This window comes from Silurus aristotelis (genome assembly GCF_946808225.1).
Source record: "Silurus aristotelis genome assembly, chromosome: 6".
Taxonomy (NCBI): Eukaryota; Metazoa; Chordata; class Actinopteri; order Siluriformes; family Siluridae; genus Silurus; species Silurus aristotelis.
The window spans coordinates 26174737-26194736 of NC_139579.1; the positions used below are offsets into that span (position 1 = coordinate 26174737).

Consider the following 20000-nt stretch of genomic DNA (forward strand, 5'->3'; position numbering starts at 1 on the left):
TGCGTGCCAAGCAAAAGTAAGAAAATACCAAAGGAAAAGAGGCTGATGTGACCACTACTTTGTCTTTATTTCCAATTCAAACAGACCACAATCCACAGAAGGAAAGTCAAAGTAATCCTGTCTTTCACATACATTTACCTTTATGGCAATGTATGACAACTTTATAAAGAACATCTCACAATTACCTCATTTATACACCTGAGCAGTTGAGAGTTAAAATCATGTTACATCTAAGCCACAGATTTTGGTACCTCTGAATAATTCCTCTTATGTCTGTCCCACATTTTCATTTCTATTATAAAATTAAAACCAAACAGATTTTTCATTTGTAGAAACCAGTGAACAGAGAAACCTTAGAATATTATTTAACTGCTCATCACTGACTGTAAGACTGCTACATGTCTGATTGTATGTACACTGTATAGAATGTGTAATTCCACACTCAAAATATGTGCAAGAATAAATTATATTAATTGTAGTTTAATATACTATAAACTTGGGGTCCCCAAACTACATCTCAAGGGTCTCCACATTTGGAACGACCCACTGAACAATGCCAAGCATTATTGCTTACCTTTGCGTCTAACGATGAACTCAAACTTGGCTGGCACTAATGAGTCTAGACTGACGTTGAGCAAGTTCACTCCAGCTTTCTTTAAACCTGGCAGCAGCCTGGCGAGGTTCAGGCCATTAGTAGTTACAGCGATCGTCTTTAGACCATCCATTTTCCTCATTTCCGCTGGAGGAATATAGAAAAACAGGCTCATTGAAAATTTGGCACTATGTTTTTATTTCCCACATAATGATAAATAGAATAGGAGATATACAAATAAGTTTTACTGTGACAAATTAAAACTACACCTTGTGCTACAGAACATCTGATCACATGCACATTATCAACTGGTGCTGTTAATATCATGAACAGCAGCTACGCTAATTCCTCTCCACTGCTTCTCTTTCTCTCCCCATCCCGAGGCTTCCTGAGGTTTGGGCAGCTCCAGTCACGTCCCTCCTCATGAAGAATTTGGACTTTAAAGAAGTAGATGCCAAACTCGCAAACATCCTGAACCATCTAGAGACGTACCAGTGCCAATTGGGTCCCACTGCATGTGTGGGGTTTGACATTGGACTTTCTGAAGTGTTTAAAGGCTCTGGCATGGAGAAGCTGATGCTGGATCTGTGATGATCACAAATGTTGAGCTCAGTAGCTCCTACTTTTATACCAAAGACTGTTGAAAGAACATTTACTTATAATCTTATACTCCAGTACTCATGTTAGTTCTCACTCTCCAGTGTTCTGTATTGTTGAAAGATTTATGATCAAACTCTTGATGTCACCCAAATGAGGATGGGTTCCCCTTTTGAGTCTGGTTCCTCTCAAGGTTTCTGCCTCATTACATCTAAGGGAGTTTTTCCTTGCCACAGTCACCATGGCTTGCTCATCAGGGATAAATGCACACCATTCACCTTGTCTGTTGATTTCTGTAAAGCTGCTTTGAGACAATGTCTGTTGTAAAAAGCGCTATACAAATAAACTTGACTTGACTTGACTACATCAATTGAGATTTACAAATAGTAAAAATCCTTGATTTCTTTTAAACAAATCAGTAGTCAGGTGGGCTTTGTTAAGCGAGATCACCACCATTATTATTATTAGTATCACCACCATTATTATTAGTATCACAATCATTATTACCAATTATATGAAGGACGTCAGGGCGGATAAGGGGTTCTCCTCCAGTCAGGCGGATCTTCTCCACCCCTTCTCGCACAAATAGTCGAGCCAGGGTCAGCACCTCCTCGGTAGATAAGAGCTGTTCTTTTGGACTCAGCTTCACCCCTTCTTCTGGCATGCAGTACTGACCTGGGCAGAAACAATATTAAAGGTTGACCGATTGTACCGATACTGATAGCTAGGCTAGATCGTACTTGCCGATAACCAATTATTCAACCAATAGTTTTTAAAATGGACACTGTATTAAAAGCAAACATAACACTCCATGTAAAATAGTACTGATCTTTATTACAAAAAAAAAAAAAAATCAGTACTGAATCATGAAAATATTAATATATTCATGAATAAATACAATTATATAATTAATAAATTATAAATAATAAGCACAACATATGCCCCACACCTTCTCTAAAAGCATGTGGTGTCAGTAGTTTGCCTCTAGAGGCCGCTATTGCAATGACAGCGGACTGGAAACCCGGAAAAACTATCAGTATGGATTTTTGCATTTTGACAAATTTGATTTATCAGAGAGCTCTAAACAATATAACTGAGAAATATCTTAAATAACTCAGACACCAATAAATCTATTATTACAAAATCTTTCATCATAGCTAACCCAGGACACAAACATACTGATAAAACATTAAACTGGACAATTTTGTACCTTGTTTTCAAATTTGTAATTTCTTTTTTTTGTTGCTGCTGTATTGTGTGGAGTGATCTAAAGTGAAAAGAAGGCTTCCGGCATTCTCAGTAACTAAAATTGATAGTATTGCTTTCATTTTAGAATGCCACATATCCATTACACATTTTGGGGAAAAAAGTATTGGCATACTGTTCACTGAATTCCATTTTTGTAACACGACTAAACATTGCGATATATTGTTTTGCACGCACTCACATGATATTATTGTCAAGCTGAGTCATGAAGGAAAGCAAAGACCTTTTTTAGAGAAGGAACCCAACTTACAGCGAAGGTTGCATTTTTCTGTAAGGGAAATCCGCAGATAATTGTGTCTTCTCCCAAACGTGTCTGTGAGGAATTCTGAGAACGGTAGGACGTCCTTCAAAACCTGCCTCTGACCACTTGTTACAGTTAATTCCTGAATGAAAGGGAAAAGAGAAAGAACAGTAGGTGAAATCTGATATTACAAAAAATAATTAAGAAAAGCAATAAGTCCAACATGCCATCTAATTCATTCATTTGACATAAATGTCTAGGTGTTTTATTAAATAAACAAAATCTACAGGGGATTTTATTTCTTCCTAACAAAAAATCAAAAGCAAAAAATTACGTATGAAATCATGTGGCACAAAAGATTTTACTGATGACCTTCAACCTTTGAACAAGTCACAGTGTTAAAGAATAACTGAGGTCCTGTGTAGGAATGACAAGCAGCCAGAGACTTTATTTATGAATTTCGAAGTCTCGCACAAGAAAAATACCTCAACAATACATCCATACATAACTATTTTAATATTTTCAATAATATTTCATGGCTTGGGCATGGCATCAGTTTCTATTATCAGGGTTTTGTCTCCTTACTTGTTTTGCTCGACCTTAGTGCAGCTTTTGACACCATTGATCACACTATACTGCTTGCTAGACTTGAGAACGTTGTTGGAATAAAGGGAACAGCTCTCTCTTGGCTCAGGTCTTATTTGACTGATCGCTATCAGTTTGTTGATGTAAATGGTGAGTTCTCCACACTCTATGAGGTAAAGTTTGGTGTTCCTCAAGGATCTGTCTTAGGCCCACTGCTTTTCTCTTTATATATGCTGCCTCTTGGTGAAATCATTCATGAACATGGGATTCGCTTCCATTGCTATGCTGATGACACACAGCTGTATATTTCAGCAAAGCCAGATGAGCGAAATCAGCTTAACATTGTTGAGAAGTGTGTAAAGGACATTAGACAGTGGATGCTTGATAACTTTCTTCTGCTCAACTCAGATAAGATGGAAGTACTTTTACTAGGACCACATGCAGCTAGAAGTAAACTTTCCGATTACGTAGCATCTCTGGATGGTGTTTCTGTTTCAGCGTGTACGGCTGTCAAAGACCTTGGTGTGATTATTGACCCGAGTCTTTCCTTTGAGTCTCACGTGAATAATATTACCAGGATTGCCTTCTTTCACCTTAAAAATATTGCTAAAATTAAAAATATGATGTCGTTACAGGATGCAGAAAAACTAGTTCATGCTTTTGTTACTTCTAGATTAGACTACTGTAACGCTTTACTGTCTGGGTGTGCGAGTAAGTGCATAAATAAGCTTCAGTTAGTTCAGAATGAAGCAGCAAGAGTCCTCACTAGATCTAGGAAATGTGACCACATCACCCCTGTTTTAATCAATCTACACTGGCTCCCAATCAAATCTCGCATTGATTATAAAATATTACTACTGACGTATAAAGCACTTAACGGTCTCGCACCACAGTATCTGAGTGAACTTCTGTACCAGTATGATCCTTCTCTTATAAAGCCCCACAGTTATGGAACAGCCTTCCAACCAGTGTTCGGGACTCAGACACAGTCTCAGTGTTCAAGTCGAGGTTGAAAACGTATTTATTTAGTCAAGCCTTTTATCAGTAGATTTTTCTTAGGTAAAGGCTCAGATCTGGAGGAAGCATGGATATAGAGTGTTTGGTGAACTGGGATATTTGTATGCTGTCGTCCCCTCACATTCACACGTTCACTCGGGTTTGTTGACGGTGGTGTGGTGGGTCGTCTCTTATCCCAGAGATCCCTCATGTCTGTGTTACCTTCTGGTTCTCCCTTTCAATTATGCTGCCATAGCGAGTCTTGCCGGAGTCCAAACTGCACAGTGACTAACTTTCATACAACAATAGGGACATTCAATAATCCATATCCTTCTCTTCCTGTCACTCTGTCTCTCTCTCTCTCTCTCTCTCTCTCTCTCTCTCTCTCGAGTTAAACATGCTCCTGAGGCTCCAGTGACCACTGTTCCTGCCCCTCTCCCCTCCGTGGATCTTCACACTTCTGTGCAGCTTGTAATGTAATGTAATTCCGGAGTAGAACGGGAGCTTTGAGGATGGATTGGACTGCAGTTGGTGTCGGCGGTCTGCTGCACTGACTCGGGAGTGCAGTTTGCTTCTGATCGTCATCACTGTACCCCGCAGCATTGTATATCTGCTTTAAATGGACATTTGGTGCAACCCAGATGAGGATGGGTTCCCTCTTGAGTCTGGTTCCTCTCAAGGTTTCTTCCTTATGCAATCTCGGGGAGTTTTTCCTTGCCACAGTTGCTCATCAGGGACAAACATACTTACAAAGAACATATTTACGTTTAATCACCACATTATCTGTGTAAAGCTGCTTTGAGACAATGTTCATTGTTAAAAGCGCTATACAAATAAACATGAATTGAATTGAATATTAAGAAACTTCTGCATAAAACTGCTAAGAGAAACTCATATGTGGCTTGACTCAGTATTACTACTACAGTCAAAGCTATTACTCTATTAACATTAAAGGAACACAGAAGTCACATTAAAGAAACTATAAGCAGGATTGGTAAAACATTTGATGAATGAAGAATGACAACAGCAGAAAGTCTGAAAAGAGGTACAGAGCGTACTGGTGTGTACAACATCTCTAAGCATAAACAGGTAACACAGTTCAACCTGGAAACCTGATTAACAGGGATGTTCTGCCTCTGACATGCAGTCCAATGGGTTGCGTGTTTAAATCTTCAGGAAGTACAAAGAGACAAAGCATAAGTGTGTGTGCAATGCCACTCACAATACTGCTTCTTCTGAGTGCGAGTGTGTAATGAATGTACCAATGCAACACTTCTCACCAGACCAGTCTGTCCTTCAAAGTGATATTCCTTGGTTTTTAGTCGTTTTTAATACACATACATATTACTAACTTACAACATCTAAGGCATATGTGCCAAACTCCTATTGAGTTTGACAGGAGATATTTTCAATCAAGAGCAAAATATTTTAAGTTATTTAAAGTTTGTTTATTTTTTATAAAATGGCATAAGAGCAAAAAAAGTTTTGATCTGTTGTTATATTAACGTTTACTTAAAAACACCATTTTTTTTTTTTTTCAGGTTTTTTCTTTTTTTGCAGCATGTTCTTATTTCTAACTTGTATAATTTTGACAGGATATATTTTTATGGCGAGCAAAATATTTTAAGTTATTTAAAGTTCAAGTTGATTTATTCTGAAATAAGATTCCTGTCTGGATTTATTCAAATTTATGTTAAAAAAACATTCAGTTTTAGTGTGTTCAATAAATGTTTATCCTGTTCGGCCCACGACCTAAAGTGTGCTTTGAGTTTTGGCCCCCTGTGCAATTGATTTTGAAAACCCCTGATCTAAAGGTTACAGTAGTCCTATATTAAATTATCTGGAATTTGAAAATATAAAGTGGTCAAAACCTGTGGTTAAAAAATTTATAATATCCATTTGGGGTTTGTTTGTTTTTTTGCCCAAAAGTTCTGGGATGTACTAAAATATGCACAATACTATTATTTAGGGAAAGTGGTAGCTCAGTGGTTGAGGCTATGGGTTATTGATAGGAATGTTAAATATTCAGAAAGAAGAAAATGGTACAAATACATTTAGTTTGACAAACAGACTATGGAACAATCGTTGGATAAATGTCAATAAATGTAATGTTGAGGTGTTTTATACCTGCGCATTAAAAAAAATATACATAATTGACGCTTTCTAGATGACCTTCCAATACCTTAACCACTGAGCGACCACTGTCTCAGTTCTCTTTAATGCAGAAGGTTTCACATTGTAAAATAAATGTCTTAAGGTTTAAGTGGTAGCTCAGAAGTTAACACTGTGGGTTACTGATCAGTAGGTTGGAGTTCCAACCTCAGTATCACCAAGATGAAACTGTTGGGCCCCTAAACAAGGCCCCTGACCTTCTGTGCTCCAGGGGGTGCCTGTATCATCTCTGACCCCCAGTTTCCTAACATCGCTGAGAAATACAAAGAAAGAATTTCTCTCTGCTGTAATGCACATGTAAAGTTTAAAAGTAAAGTAGAAAAATCAATAAATTAATTAATTAAAATAAACAATTCACTAGACTTGCTAAGAACGCGCGTATTAATATTAACCTGCGATTTGTCTTGCAGCCGGAACTACTTTCTTAGAAATTAAATATTGATTTCGTCATAAGAGTTGCGTAATCGCCCAAGAGACCCACGCAGGACACACACACACACACACACACACACACACACACACACACACACACACACACACACACACACACACACACACACACACACACACACACAATTATAAAATGTGTTATAAAACATGATATAGATCCAGTTCTACCTGCCCACGCTGCTGTTGCAGGTTCACGCTGGAGGCTGCATTAGGGGTATAAGGTGAAGAAGTCCTCGCCGCTTGAACCTGGTTCTCTACCCGGGTCGCCCCAGAATAATATTTACCCCCATGCTCTGTGCAGGACACTTCCACTCTCCGCAAAGAAAGCAGTGCGTGTGTGGAGAAAACTCGGCCACACCGGCCGCTGTAAAAGGCCATCTCTCAAGTACACAGTTCCAGCTCCAAGTCTGAACTCAAACGGGTTTGTGCGCATGCGCCAATCTCATGCCCCTTCAAAACTTTATCCAATCAGCTGTGAGAAATTCGAACTGCATTATGGGAAATGTATTTGGTGGGATTTGTGTGCGTGCGTGCGTGTGTGTGTGTGTGTCTGTGTGTGTGTGTGTGTGTGTGTGTGTGTGTGTGTGTAGGATAAAGGGTTTTAATATAGTATCAAGATTAATTGTAAATGTAGTTTTCACATTTGATGCCATTTTCTTTTTGTTTGACCCCGAATTAAGAACAGAACACAAGAACACATTATTTTACTTGTCAAAATGTACAAAATGTACATTACAGCACAGCATAGTGAAATTCCCTCTTTCTTCACAGGGTTAGCCATGATTCATCAACCCTGGAGCAGAGAGAGTTGCTCAAGAGCCCAACAGTGACAGCATGGATGTGCTGGGTTTTGAACTCCAGACCTTTCGATCAGTAACCCAGAGATTTAACTGTTGAACTGCCACATCCCTGTGTATGTTCATATAGCCATCAGTTTGCATTAAAACCACAGAAGACTAAAAACAGCAGTCTCTTAATTAAATTGAATAAATGTCCTTTCAATCAGAGGTCCAGTATCCTAACCACTGAGCTACGACCGTCTCAAATCCCTGTCATGCAGAATAAATCAAGGTTTCACATGCTATAATAAATACTTTTTAACATAAAAGTGGTAGCGCAGCGGTTAAACCTATAGTTACTAATTGGAAGGTTGTGAGTTCAATCTCCTGTAGTGCAAAGCTGCCACTGTTGGGCCCTTGAGCAAGGCCCTTAATCCTCTGTGGTCTAGAAAGGATAGTAATCTTTTCTAATCACTGTTTTTGTATATTTTTTGTCCATGAATATGTTTAAAATGATTCTCTATGAGGCTAATATTGATGCTTCTGCTAGAGATGTTATACTCTGTTATACTGCACTTCTCTAAAATATCAAGTTCAAGTTCAAGTTCATTTCTTTTGTGCTTTTCACAATGGACTTTGTCTCAAAGCAGCTTTACAGAAATTAAAAATTAAAGGAAATGATTTGTACATATGCCTGATGAGCATCCTGGGGCGACTGTGGCAAGGAAAAACTCCCTTAGATGTTATGAGGAAGAAACCTTGAGAGGAACCAGACTCAAAAGGGGAAACCATTCTCATTTGGGTGACATCAAGAGTGTGATTATAAATCTTGAAAGAAAAAAAAATACAAAACTACAATGAGAGTAAGAACTACCATGAGTACCAGAGTGTGAGATTATGAGTAATGTCCTTTCTACAGTCTTTCCCAGTCAGTTGATGTTATGGAACCAGGAGCTACTGAGCAACTCAAAATAGTTCAACATTTGAGATCATCATAGATCCAACACCAGCTTCTCCACGCCAAAAAACCTTTTAAACACTCAAAGAGTTTCAATGTCCAAACTTTACATTAAGTTGGATCCAAACATGAAGTGGGATCCATTTTGTCCTTGTTAGAAGCAGGAAAAATGGGTGAGCGTAATGAGTGAGGTTAACAAGAACCAAATTGTGGCTAGACGACTGGGTCAGAGCATCTCCAAAACTACAGCTCTTGTGGGGTGTTCCTGGTCTGCAGTGGTCAGAATCTATCAAAAGTGGTCCGAGGAAGGAACAGTTGTAAACTGGCGACAGGGTCATTGATTGCCTTTATTTGTAATTGGTAAATTCTTGTATAAAAATAAACTTGTTAATGGAAAATGTATGTTAAATTGCAAACAATCCCACCATTCTGTCACTAATCGTGTTCCCATTGCTTGTCATGATTTATTCTTTAATTACTTATGTCATTGTTTATTGATTATTTATGATTCCATTTGTGCATGTGAATAGTTTAGTGATTCTTTTTTTTTTCTTCTAATGTTTATTATAGATGTTTGGCCACTTTGTAACACTCACTCATATCGATATTTTCTATAGCCATTGCATCATAATGTTGGTATTAAGAGTTGAACTGATTCAGGCAGGATACCACTGAAGGCCTGGGTGTAAAATACACAGCCTGCCACTGCTCCCACCACCTCTACCCCTCTGCCTTTCATGTCTTGCTACCGAACATCTATCCCTCTTCACTTCCTATTTCGCCACCATACTTTTTTCATCCACATACTAACACCCAAAATCGACCCCTTGTCCGACCTGGTCCTTCACATCTGTTCATGAGGGACCTGAACTACAGTAAGGATGACAAACATCTACAAGGTTCTCATCACTGTATTGTTTGCTAATTTTTCCTGACAGAACTGGTGTAACTCTGGTCTGGTTTGAGAGCCTCCTTACTCAGACTTGCCTTTTTACTTAAATTTGCATAGTTTCTTTGTTACTCAGGGATTTTTTATGCCCATTTTGTCCAGGTATGCTTACTGTGGTATTACTGCTGTCTGATACTGCCCTCTAGTGTAAATAAAGAGTACTAGTTAATTGTATCTGAATAATAAATTAGTGTATTATTTTCTCTTTACAGTGAAGCCTCTTTTTTATTCTTCTGTATTAATATTGTGTACTTTAACGTTTCATCAGTTGTTTTTTACAGTTTTTAGACATATTATATTGTATACACTTAACATGCAATGCAATTTTATTAAGGATATAATTGAAATGTTTTGCTTTTAATGGTAGTAAAGCGATGTAGGTTTATGGAGTGAATATCTTTGATATTGCTTTCAGAAATGTAATTATTTACATAAAAGCATAAATAAAAACATACAGCATATTTTGAGGACAATAGGTTTTGCTTTAGACATAAAGATAAAGGAAGATGATAGAGACAGAGGCAGAGACAGAGCTACTGTATGATATTTTATGATTCGCCACAAGAGGGCAGTGTTGGCTAACCTATTTCATGCTAACGCTTGGACAAACGTGTCATTCTCTAATGGCTTTGGGTCTAAATGGAAAACTGCAACCAAAAATCTTACAAAATGACAAACATCAGTAGCATATACAAGCGTAAAACTGGATAAAGGTCACCGAACTCTATTGTAAAATATGTTAATATTTATAGAAAGCATAATTTTTCACCACCTAATAAAAATCAAAATGTCTTCTGGAAAAATGTACTCAAGATAAAGTGGGCTCAAGGTTTTCCCCAAGTACAGTAAGTAGATTTAGAGAAGCAACCAGGTGATAAAACTACATTTAATGTTTCTTTGACTGAAGGATGTGTTTTGACAGCATCGTTTTTTAATAACAATTACTCCGTTTTTCATGTTTTGGCAACCTCTACTGAAAATTCCAGTTTGTCCTGGAAGCTTGTATCTGCCTAAACACTGGCTGAACTAGTCGAGCTTGTAGATGATCTTTGGCAGCTGTTTGACAGCAAACATTTTCTGGTGTTTACTGCTTCTAATGCTTATAGACGGACAAGATTTTCAACAAAATAACCAGTAATGCAGTAAAAATAGCAGACATTAAGTGACCACTTTAATCAGTAATAAGGAAGTTGGACATTTTCCCAGCTGGCGGTGATGGTTTAGTATTTTGACCAGCTTGGGGTGTGTTTATGTAGCCAGAAAGCTCTGGGGGTTTTTTAAACATGGGAACAACTGCTCAGATTTTTACTCATATTGTCAAATTTGCCAGATTACCTTTTTTTTTTTTTTTTAAATAGAGCTACAGGTTTACTGATTTTGAGGTTTTCTTTCTTCTGTACCAAAATGCAACCCACAGTGGCTGTACACATCAGCTCATATTCACACTCTAGCCTCGTTTCTGTTCTCTAGTTATTGATCGCCTTTCTGTTCGCCAGTTATGTGAGGATGTGAACATGGAAAAATGTTTTCTCCTTTTGGTTAACCGCAGACATGTACTGCATTGGTGATGTGTTTGCATCTACACAGGAAGAAAAACACCTTTATACTGAAGTTCTTTGAAAAGAAAAGGTTACTAAATAGCTCAATGGTCATGCTTCAAATATATATATAATATGTGTGTGTATAAAACCCGAACCCAAGACTTAGAGAATAAGTGACACACAGAATGGAGGTGTGAAACAGAAAAACAGAAAAGAAAGAAGTGCTACAAAAATGTATTTTTGGATATTTATTTAAAAGTAAGACCTTTTCACAACAGACACGTACAGCTCCACACACAACTGTAAAAGCCTTTGAATGTTTTTTTTTTTTAAACAGGTCTCACTCCTAACACCATGTCAACCAAGTAAAGAATCAGGATTTATTACATCATTTCATCAGGTGAAATACTGAGTCATCCACTCATAGTCATAACAAAAGACATAATAGCAGGTATTGAATGCACCTTGCCCACCAGCTTCCGTCCAGGGATTCGGGTCAATCCTAAAAATACATTTGTACCCTTTTACAAAATCATTTGATTCGATTCGTTATAAGAAAAAAAAAACATTTCTGGTTCCTTTAGTTCAAGAAATCTTTTTTTTTATTATTTCGACGCACTGTGTGTTGGCAGAGTGTCGTCATATTAAGTAGTGCACATTTGCATATGGCTCTGTGTTAAAAAGATGGTGGAGTGTTATTGCCTACTGGGATGTGATGGATGAGAGAGGTGCATTCATCCAAATACAGAGTGACTTCAAAGAAGGAGAAGAAGAAGTACAACAAGCATGAGATACCCACCAACATAATGAAAAAAAAAAATGTCAATGGACAAGAAAAGTACAACTATCAATAATACCATGTGCATGTTTTATTTTTATTAATGATAATAATCCATTTAAATAACCAAAGAAACAAACACTGACATAGATATTGCTGTTTTTCTCGTTGTTTTTATGTCTTTAAAACAGTTAAAGCAATTACAAAAAAAACAAAAAAAAGGGGGGGAACCCATTGGTTCAGAAAGCAGAACATGTACAAAGGGTTTAAAGATGGCTTGGTCTATATAGTTCAAGGACTCCCAGGCAGACTGGATAAAACTCAGTCTTTATACACTTTCTCTCTCTCTCTCTCTCTCTCTCTCTCTCTCTCTCTCTCTCTCTCTCTCTCTCTTTTTTTTTTTTTTTTTTTTTTTTGGTATTGTATTGATTTCCCCTATTAAACTCTTTCCCCCTTGCTTGAAAACACTATAACTCTGAAAAGCAGACTTGGAAAAATCCCCAACATAAATAAGTGACAAAGAATAATCCTTCAAATCTTCAAGTCAGCATCGTTTTTCCGCTTTGTTCTCTTCAGTCTCACGACAAACAGGTCTCGCGTCCCGTCTCCTTTTCCGAAAGGAATGTTTAAAAGTAAACAATTTACTCAGAAATATTGCAATCGATATATTCTTTCTTCACGAGCAGAAATTAGACGTGGTTTTTTTTTTTTGGGATATCGTGAGTCCAATCCGTACAGGCATCCGTTACTGTCCTTTTTAATCGGGCTTGTAAGAGGAATGCCGTTTTCTTATAAATCAAGAGTGCAGTATAAAACAATAGTGCGTCTGGCATTTCGAGGCCCAACCGGCGTTGGAGGGACGAGTGCCCATTTCGCTTGGTTATGTCTCAGCTGAAACGCCGCACAGAAAGACATTTTATTGATCAAGCCATAAAAGTACACTATAAAATACATAGTCATCATTTCCATTTTAATACCACAGTGTCTGCCCCAATAATAAGCAGTATTGCCGTGTAAAGGGTTAGAGGCTGAACCGAATATGGCTAGAGTTTGTCCTCAGGTACACACTCCTGTGTTTTGACTTTGATTGCTTTCATTAATGCTTGTGTGACTCGCTCACACAGACAAAAAAATTATCCCTGACATTAACTATAGCAAAGTGTGTGTGTGTGTGTGTGTGTGTGTGTGTGTGTGTGTGAATATACATAGAAAAAAAATATTGTAAAGGTTTGCAACATGCCAGGTAGAGATAGAGTTGAAGAGGTCAGCCTTTAATAATACATGTTTGTTTGTTTGTTTCTTTTTGTCAGACACTGAGGAATTCAGCAGGACACAATATACAACTGGACAATATAAACACAGGTCATAAATACAAAAAGACGTATCATGGAAATGTCACGCTGGTTTTGAAGACATGTGCTCGATTCTGTAGTGTCCGATCCCAAACTGTGTGCTGAACAGCGATGTGACTTCACACGTCTCCTCGATCCTCTTTTTACCGTAAAACAGGAGGTTTGTCCAGGTTTGTTGTCAAATGATTCGGAATTCTGTGGCTGGATTTCTCACAACTCTTGTCTTTCTCACCATTTGATTCTCAAGCTGCTGTTTTTTTGTTGTTGTTTTTTCTCTGGTCCAGGTTGTTCTTTGTTGCTGAAATGGCTTGTGGGCAAAAATAGATAACAAAACATTTAAACGAAACAAGACATTTCCCTTTTGAGATGTTTAAATAAAACGAGCAAGGTAGCCCTTTAGAGTTCTCGGCTCCGTAGAGATGAGGTTCTGGGTCCGTCCCGTACAGGGGACTCGTTGGTTAAGAGTGCTGAGCTGAAAGGGCTAAAGAACAAGTGCTGAGCTGTGATTCTCAGAGAGCCAGCAGGGTGGGCGAGTTGAGCGAGTCTGAGGATTGATCTCCGCTGCTACTGCTGCGCCTGTGGGCTTTGGAGCACGACTCGGAGGAGGGCGATGGGCTTTCGGGCTCCAGCATGTTGGGGTAAGTGAAGATGAGGCTCGGGTTGCTGGGGGTGGACACCGGAGTGGAAGCAGCAACCACAGGAGTGTTGAGGCTGTCTCCGTCCGAGCAGTACATCCCACCACCCAGGCAGATGGGTTTGATTACCGAGTGCTGACTCTTGACCCGGTCCTCCTCTGAGTCGTCCTCCATGGGCTCCTGCTTCACTACGATTGGATTGTGGCTGTTAAGCACAGACCGGGTTAGGTTAGGACGCATGGTGGTTAGAGGCAGAGGAGCACACTGCTCAGGTAGGGAGCTCTGGTGACGCTCTTCTGGAGGAAGTTTACACATGGGGTTGTGGGCCACGAGCATAAACTCCAGCTTGTCTTTCTCCTTCTGGAGCGTCTCAATCTCTTTCTGCAAATCGGCCTTTTCCTCCTCCAACTTCTCAGTTTCCTATATTTGAACAAAAAAATATATTACATTCGTTAAATGAAAATGAGTACAAAAACCTGAAAGTGAAAAGAACTTGCAGTGTGTGAAACACTAGTTTCCAAGGCAACCAACTTCAATAGCGGGCTTCGCAGGATTATACCCTTTTGCTGTAAATGTTATTAGATGCAGTCAAAGCAGGAACACATATTATAAGGTATTTTTTGCCGTATTTGTCAAAGCCGGTGTTCACCAGTGGGAGAGCAGAACCTTCTCATTTGGCGGGGTTTTTTTTTTTTTTTTTAAACACAAATTTTATCTAATACTTTTATCACCAAGAATTCAGTCTAGACACGGCATTAGAGGATTCTATTTCAGATGGGATTGTTAAAAAAAAATAAAACAATAGATAATGGACTCTTATAGACACTAGATTTTCTATTAGTAAAAAAAAAATAGATGTGCCTGTTGTGACAGACTGAAGCAACATAAAGTTTTCTTAATGTACCTAACAGGATGTACATTGCACCGAACAGGATTTAATGTTAATCTGTTCTGGGGGTGTAAAATTCTGTAAACAAGAACAAAAATGACTCGCAAACAAATTAACTTGCAAACATGCTAATGGTAGCACCCACTGTAAGCACAGTGAACAAAACGTACAGCAGCAGGCATTATAATGGGTTATAAGTGGCACTGCCCTAACTGGTTTAGCTAGCTTCCTGTTTAAGCACCAATTTAGCAAAAAAAAAAAAAAAAAAAAAAAGAAAGAAATACTGTTCTACCTATTTGACTGAAAACATCACACGATTAAAAACACAGTCAAAACCACAGCATTATTACAAAGTTATTAATACGTCTCACTGAGAAGTTCATTCTGAGGGGGATCTTTAATCAAAACTGGATAGAAAATGAAAGACGATAAAGTGTCTTTGAAACCTTACAAAAATCGTTTATAGCACATTTATAGCAGTTTTAGGAGAAACAAAGAATATTGATTTCTTGGCCAGCTTGCTGTTCCAAAGCTCTTTTTGTTCAGAAGGTCAAATAATACAGTCATGATACAACATCAGTTGTGGACTGTTTAGTAGATATCTGACACAGTCTCAAACAAATGGACCATTGTTGCTGTTGCCACTCCAGTTGCAGATAATCTAGTGGTATACCTAAGTACAAGCTCCAAATTGGTAGTTCTAAGTCTTATTGGGTCTGTTGCGCAAGACTGCCTCCTTACAGCGTCCCGGTGGGGGGTTAAGCAAAATCAGACGGCACGGCTAGACGATGATAGAGTATTCTCCTCTGTCTGAGTGCCTTGACTTCATGCCATCGGTATGAGGAAGAAGGAAGCTAAAAGCAACGCAGCCACCACAATTACAATGCGAGAGACAGGGCACGGGAGATCAAAGATTTCTGATTGTTCCTTATATGGTGAAGTTTGAGGAGGATAAAGATAGCAGTGTGTAGGGACTAATAGCTTGTGTGGTTTCCTCTTCAGACAATATCAGACATTCGTTCTCGCCCCCTTGCAGCACATTCCTGTCTCGAGACACTTGAGAGATGGCATTGTAGGGATAATTAGTTCAATCACAGCTTATATTTTCTGTTACAGGGGACATTCCCATGTTCTGACAAAAAAACACTGGGGTTTTAAAAGCCATAAACACAACGCAGGCTTTGTAGCCGTCGCCAGCTTCTCAACTAAACAACATGCTCGGCGCAGGTTCATAATGTCTTCATTTAAACAGGTCGAGAAGCTGAAGAAGACCAGATGGGTCAAGGTGCTGGAGTATTTGAACACTGCAAAAGGCATCCGAACCATTCTTTTCCCTTTGTGGGTGCTTTGAGGATACGATTTCTCAAACACATTTTATACTCTTACTGAATATGCTAAACATGTTTTTCCAGACTGCAACACAAGTGTGTAAACTCACCCCTTGCAGCATTTCGGTCAGCTCTCGCCTACGGTTACGGCACTTAGCAGCGGCCAGCTTGTTCCTTTCTCGCCTCACTCGCCTTTTCTCCTCTTCCTCTGGTGTCAACTGTATGCACAACAGAAGCGATGAGCTCTCATGAAGACTCACAAACAGCCCCTGACATTTATCATGCATCAGGAAAGAGTGCACTGCTCTGTGTATATGGATAGCAGTAGAGGAAGGTTGCACAAACCTGTTCATCTCTCTTACGTCGTCCTCGAGCATCGCCGATGGACCGGATGACCCCAGGGCGAGTGAGAGCTGTGTGGCCGAGAAGGCTGGGCCCGCTGGGAACCGAGAGGCCGTACGGGTGAGAGCGTGAGTATGGGTTAGACATTGAGGTGATGACTGTGGGCTGGACCATCCACTGCAGGTCCTGGCTGGTGGTTATGGCATTAATGGTTGGAATAAAGGCACTACTAGAGCCAGGCATGTCGACTCTGTACTTCTGAAAGAAAAAAAAATGCAATGAAAACCGATATCCCTCTTAAAGAGCGTAGTTCTTTTGAAGCCATATGCTTTTCCATGCAGTTCGTTTCTGAATTTTGCCGTGACTCATTTTAGTTCATGAACCCTTTATCTGTTTCATGCACTGTAGTCATCACAGCGTAATGAATCACCACATGCTGCAACACCACTGACCGTGTTTCCCTTACTAGTGACACACTGAGCGAATTGTGGGAAAGCCCATACTATTTCCGCAAAGTGGTCTGTTAGAGTTAAGATAATGACCTTAGTGATGTAATGGGCGAGACGGCGTCAGGAGGTTATAGAAATGGCACCAGTTGGTAAAGCGTTCCACAAGATGGCTCTCACAACACAGAATTAGAGAAAGATCTCCAGTACAAAATGAATATAAAATAAGTCTAGACTGAAACCCGCATGTTATTGAGTAAATAAAAAAATTTTGGTGTGCTCTTTTGAATTGTAGACCAGGTAGGGTTGATGCTGATGGACCAGTGGCCGCACTTCTAGGGTCTAGTGGATCACTTGTCCATTAAAATGTCCAAATATTTAATGTACTAAAATCAATATGAAGACATGGTTTTCAACATGATGACTACACTTATATTGTTGCAGGAGGCTCAGAATTACTAGCTAAACACACACACACACACACACACACAAACACAGACACACACTTTAATATACATTTTGCCCTAATTTTAGGTTGTCTCGTCGTCTCCAATCTGAGTAGATAATATTCCTTTCTCATGATGACAGTAAAGGCTAAAAGCTCTAGACTACTGAATGCAAAATGCACTTCACGTATTCACAGATTTATTTAATTACTCCACTATGCTTGATATCGTCTTCTTTGAACGTGGAATGAAAATAAAAGAGGTTGATTTAGTTTAAGTAGCACTGTTTTGCATGAATATGATTGAAATCAATCCTAATCAGATATGTGGCTACAAAGGAAACTGATGATGCTACTTTTAAAGATAGAAACTAAGTGGTTTCAGAAGTTTCCCAGAGTACATCTGATCAACTGGAGACCGAAAGGACGCAAGTTTACTTTACATCAGAGTGAAGAAGGCTTGCACGAGCCATACGTGATAATGAACCCCAGGACTACTACAAGCACGTATTTGATATGCTTTTATTTATAAAATAGAATCAAACCTAAAATTATTTTAAGGTTTATTGATATAGATTGGTATAGAGTTCTCTTCTCTTCTCTTCTCTTCTCTTCTCTTCTGTTCTGTTCTGTTCTGTTCTGTTCTGTTCTGTTCTGTTCTGTTCTGTTCTGTTCTGTTCTGTTCTGTTCTGTTCTGTTCTGTTCTGTTCTGTATAAAAGGTGCAGAAAGAAGTGGTGCTGCTGATCAGCCGCTGACTCACACCAGAATGTTTATTCCAGTAAATCGGGAAGTCTATTATATGTAGAAATGCAGCGTTCCCGAGCTCCTCATCACATCCGATTTCCGGTCTGAAAGTTATATTTTACGGCTCGAGCGATTCGGTAAATAAAAACAGAGACGCTTGTAGTTTGTATGAATGATCCAACCGACAGAAAAGCACCGGGAAAAACATTCAATAAAAGCCACAATGACGTGATGTTGAAACACGTGAATGCAACTTAAATTGGAGAGAATAATAATAATAATGATAATAAAATCACTAGAACCACAAGAAGTGCCCTTCAAATTACACATTTCTGCTTTACACTCGACAGAGTGAAGACCCCGAAAGTCCCTAAAAGTCCCTGAAGTTCCTCCTGGTCCATGCGGATTCGCTCCTGCTCTACTGCGCAGATGATTTCAGAGAAGTTCTTGAACTCTGCATAATCGCTGGACCCTAAACACTTCCCATCCGCAGAGCCTGGACACACGTGAGGACACACACACACACACACACACACACACACACACACACTTCCTCGCATTCACACATCCCAGAAGCGTCTTGTAGCGGAAAGGTATTCAGACGGGCAACATTTACGGAAAGTGGGCTTGTGCTGGAGCGCGTCATTTCTGGAAACGCGCAAGATAGACTTGATCCTGAGCCAATGGCCGCGTCTCAAACCGCGCACTAAGCCTTGCTTCATGAACAACACGCCACTATAACACACCGAGCTGGAAAAACGTCAGGAACAACACCGGGAACACGATTCTGAGTTTAGAAAACAACAACAACAAAACACGTGAAGTGCACGCGCGTGATTGTTGTTGTCTCGAGGTCGAGTCTGGTGGTCCAGGACATTCATGTTATTACGGAGTGTTCTTTTCGAACATATTGAAAGCCCACCAGTAGCATATAGAGCACCGGGTCCGCCTTTTTTCATTCCCGAATGTGCTGCTCCCATCTCACGCGAGCCAGAACGGGAGCGCGCGCTGGCATGCAAGCACGCACGCACGCACGCACGCTAAGGCATACGCACGCGCGCTCTCTCTCGCTCGCTCGCGCACAGCGTCTCCACCAAAAAAAAAAAAAAAACCCACGTCTCGCGCACATACACGGAAGAGAAATCCAAGTTTATTTTCAGTTATGTCACACCCCGACGATTGTTAATAGAAAAAGAAGGGAAAAAAAGAAATTTAAGAAATCCGGAAATGACGTAATCGCTGTCATTCTGAAGGTTTCAGGTGAAGTTATACAGAAATCTTTTCCGAAAAAACATTAGACAGTACACGTTTGTGTGTTTGAGATATATATAATATATATTTCTGAGCAAAACATTGAGACAACACGTTCATTATAGGTTTTAGATTCACTTTCATTATGAGGAATGATCCGAGCACAACCTGTTGATTGTGTCCCAGTGCACAGAGGGAGAAAGAAAGAAAGAAAGAAAGAAAGAAAGAAAGAAAGAAAGAAAGAAAGAAAGAGTGGAAAACAAGAAAGGAACCCCGTTTAAAGGAGAAAAAGAAATATTGTAAAAAATCCGGAATATAAAGTGTTGCATTTAAACTTTTAATAAAGATCTCAGTGCTACTATAACCTCCATCACTTATTATTACTCAATGATCTGCAATCATCTGGCTATTATTATTATTATTATTATTATTATTATTATTAGTATGACCACCATTAATAATAATAATAATAATAATAATAATAATAATAATAATAATAATAAACAATGCACGTAGATTGATAATAAATGTTAAACAGGAGTCTGAGATTTACAGGGGTTCATCCTGTGGTTTCAGACAGATGTGTGAATTCAGTGTCAGAGTTCAATTCCGGTTTTTTGGGGAGATCATTTCTGTGGTCAGTGTGTGTGACCTGCTAGAGTT

The 20000-nt window shown here is 39.1% G+C and overlaps 2 protein-coding genes and 1 long non-coding RNA gene across 6 annotated transcripts in view; 1 reads left to right on the forward strand and 2 right to left on the reverse strand.

Moving 5' to 3' along the window:
- mocs1 (molybdenum cofactor synthesis 1) overlaps nucleotides 1-9735 on the reverse strand; it is a 22172-nt gene extending 12437 nt beyond the window's left edge. The window contains exons 1-5 of the mRNA XM_083544640.1: nucleotides 9233-9735; nucleotides 7068-8258; nucleotides 2706-2838; nucleotides 1697-1864; nucleotides 575-739 (exon numbers count right to left, since the gene is read on the reverse strand). Coding sequence (XP_083400766.1) covers nucleotides 575-739; nucleotides 1697-1864; nucleotides 2706-2838; nucleotides 7068-7277 — 676 coding nt within the window. The 5' untranslated portion in view covers nucleotides 7278-8258; nucleotides 9233-9735. The remainder of the gene's footprint in view (nucleotides 1-574; nucleotides 740-1696; nucleotides 1865-2705; nucleotides 2839-7067; nucleotides 8259-9232) is intronic.
- Nucleotides 9736-13188: 3453 nt separating this feature from the next.
- fosl2 (FOS like 2, AP-1 transcription factor subunit) overlaps nucleotides 13189-20000 on the reverse strand; it is a 7893-nt gene continuing 1081 nt past the window's right edge. For 2 of the 4 annotated variants that reach the window (XM_083544850.1, XM_083544848.1), the window contains 3 exons: nucleotides 16454-16708; nucleotides 16219-16326; nucleotides 13189-14311 (listed from right to left, as the gene is read on the reverse strand). In XM_083544850.1, the coding sequence (XP_083400976.1) occupies nucleotides 13766-14311; nucleotides 16219-16326; nucleotides 16454-16693 (894 nt within the window). In that variant the 5' untranslated portion in view covers nucleotides 16694-16708 and the 3' untranslated portion in view covers nucleotides 13189-13765. The remainder of the gene's footprint in view (nucleotides 14312-16218; nucleotides 16327-16453; nucleotides 16709-20000) is intronic. The other 2 variants (XM_083544851.1, XM_083544849.1) reach the window with 1 other exon arrangement.
- Nucleotides 18430-20000, forward strand: part of LOC310727951 — a 2445-nt gene continuing 874 nt past the window's right edge. The window contains exon 1 of the long non-coding RNA XR_014534125.1: nucleotides 18430-19346. This is a non-coding gene — a long non-coding RNA (uncharacterized lncRNA). The remainder of the gene's footprint in view (nucleotides 19347-20000) is intronic.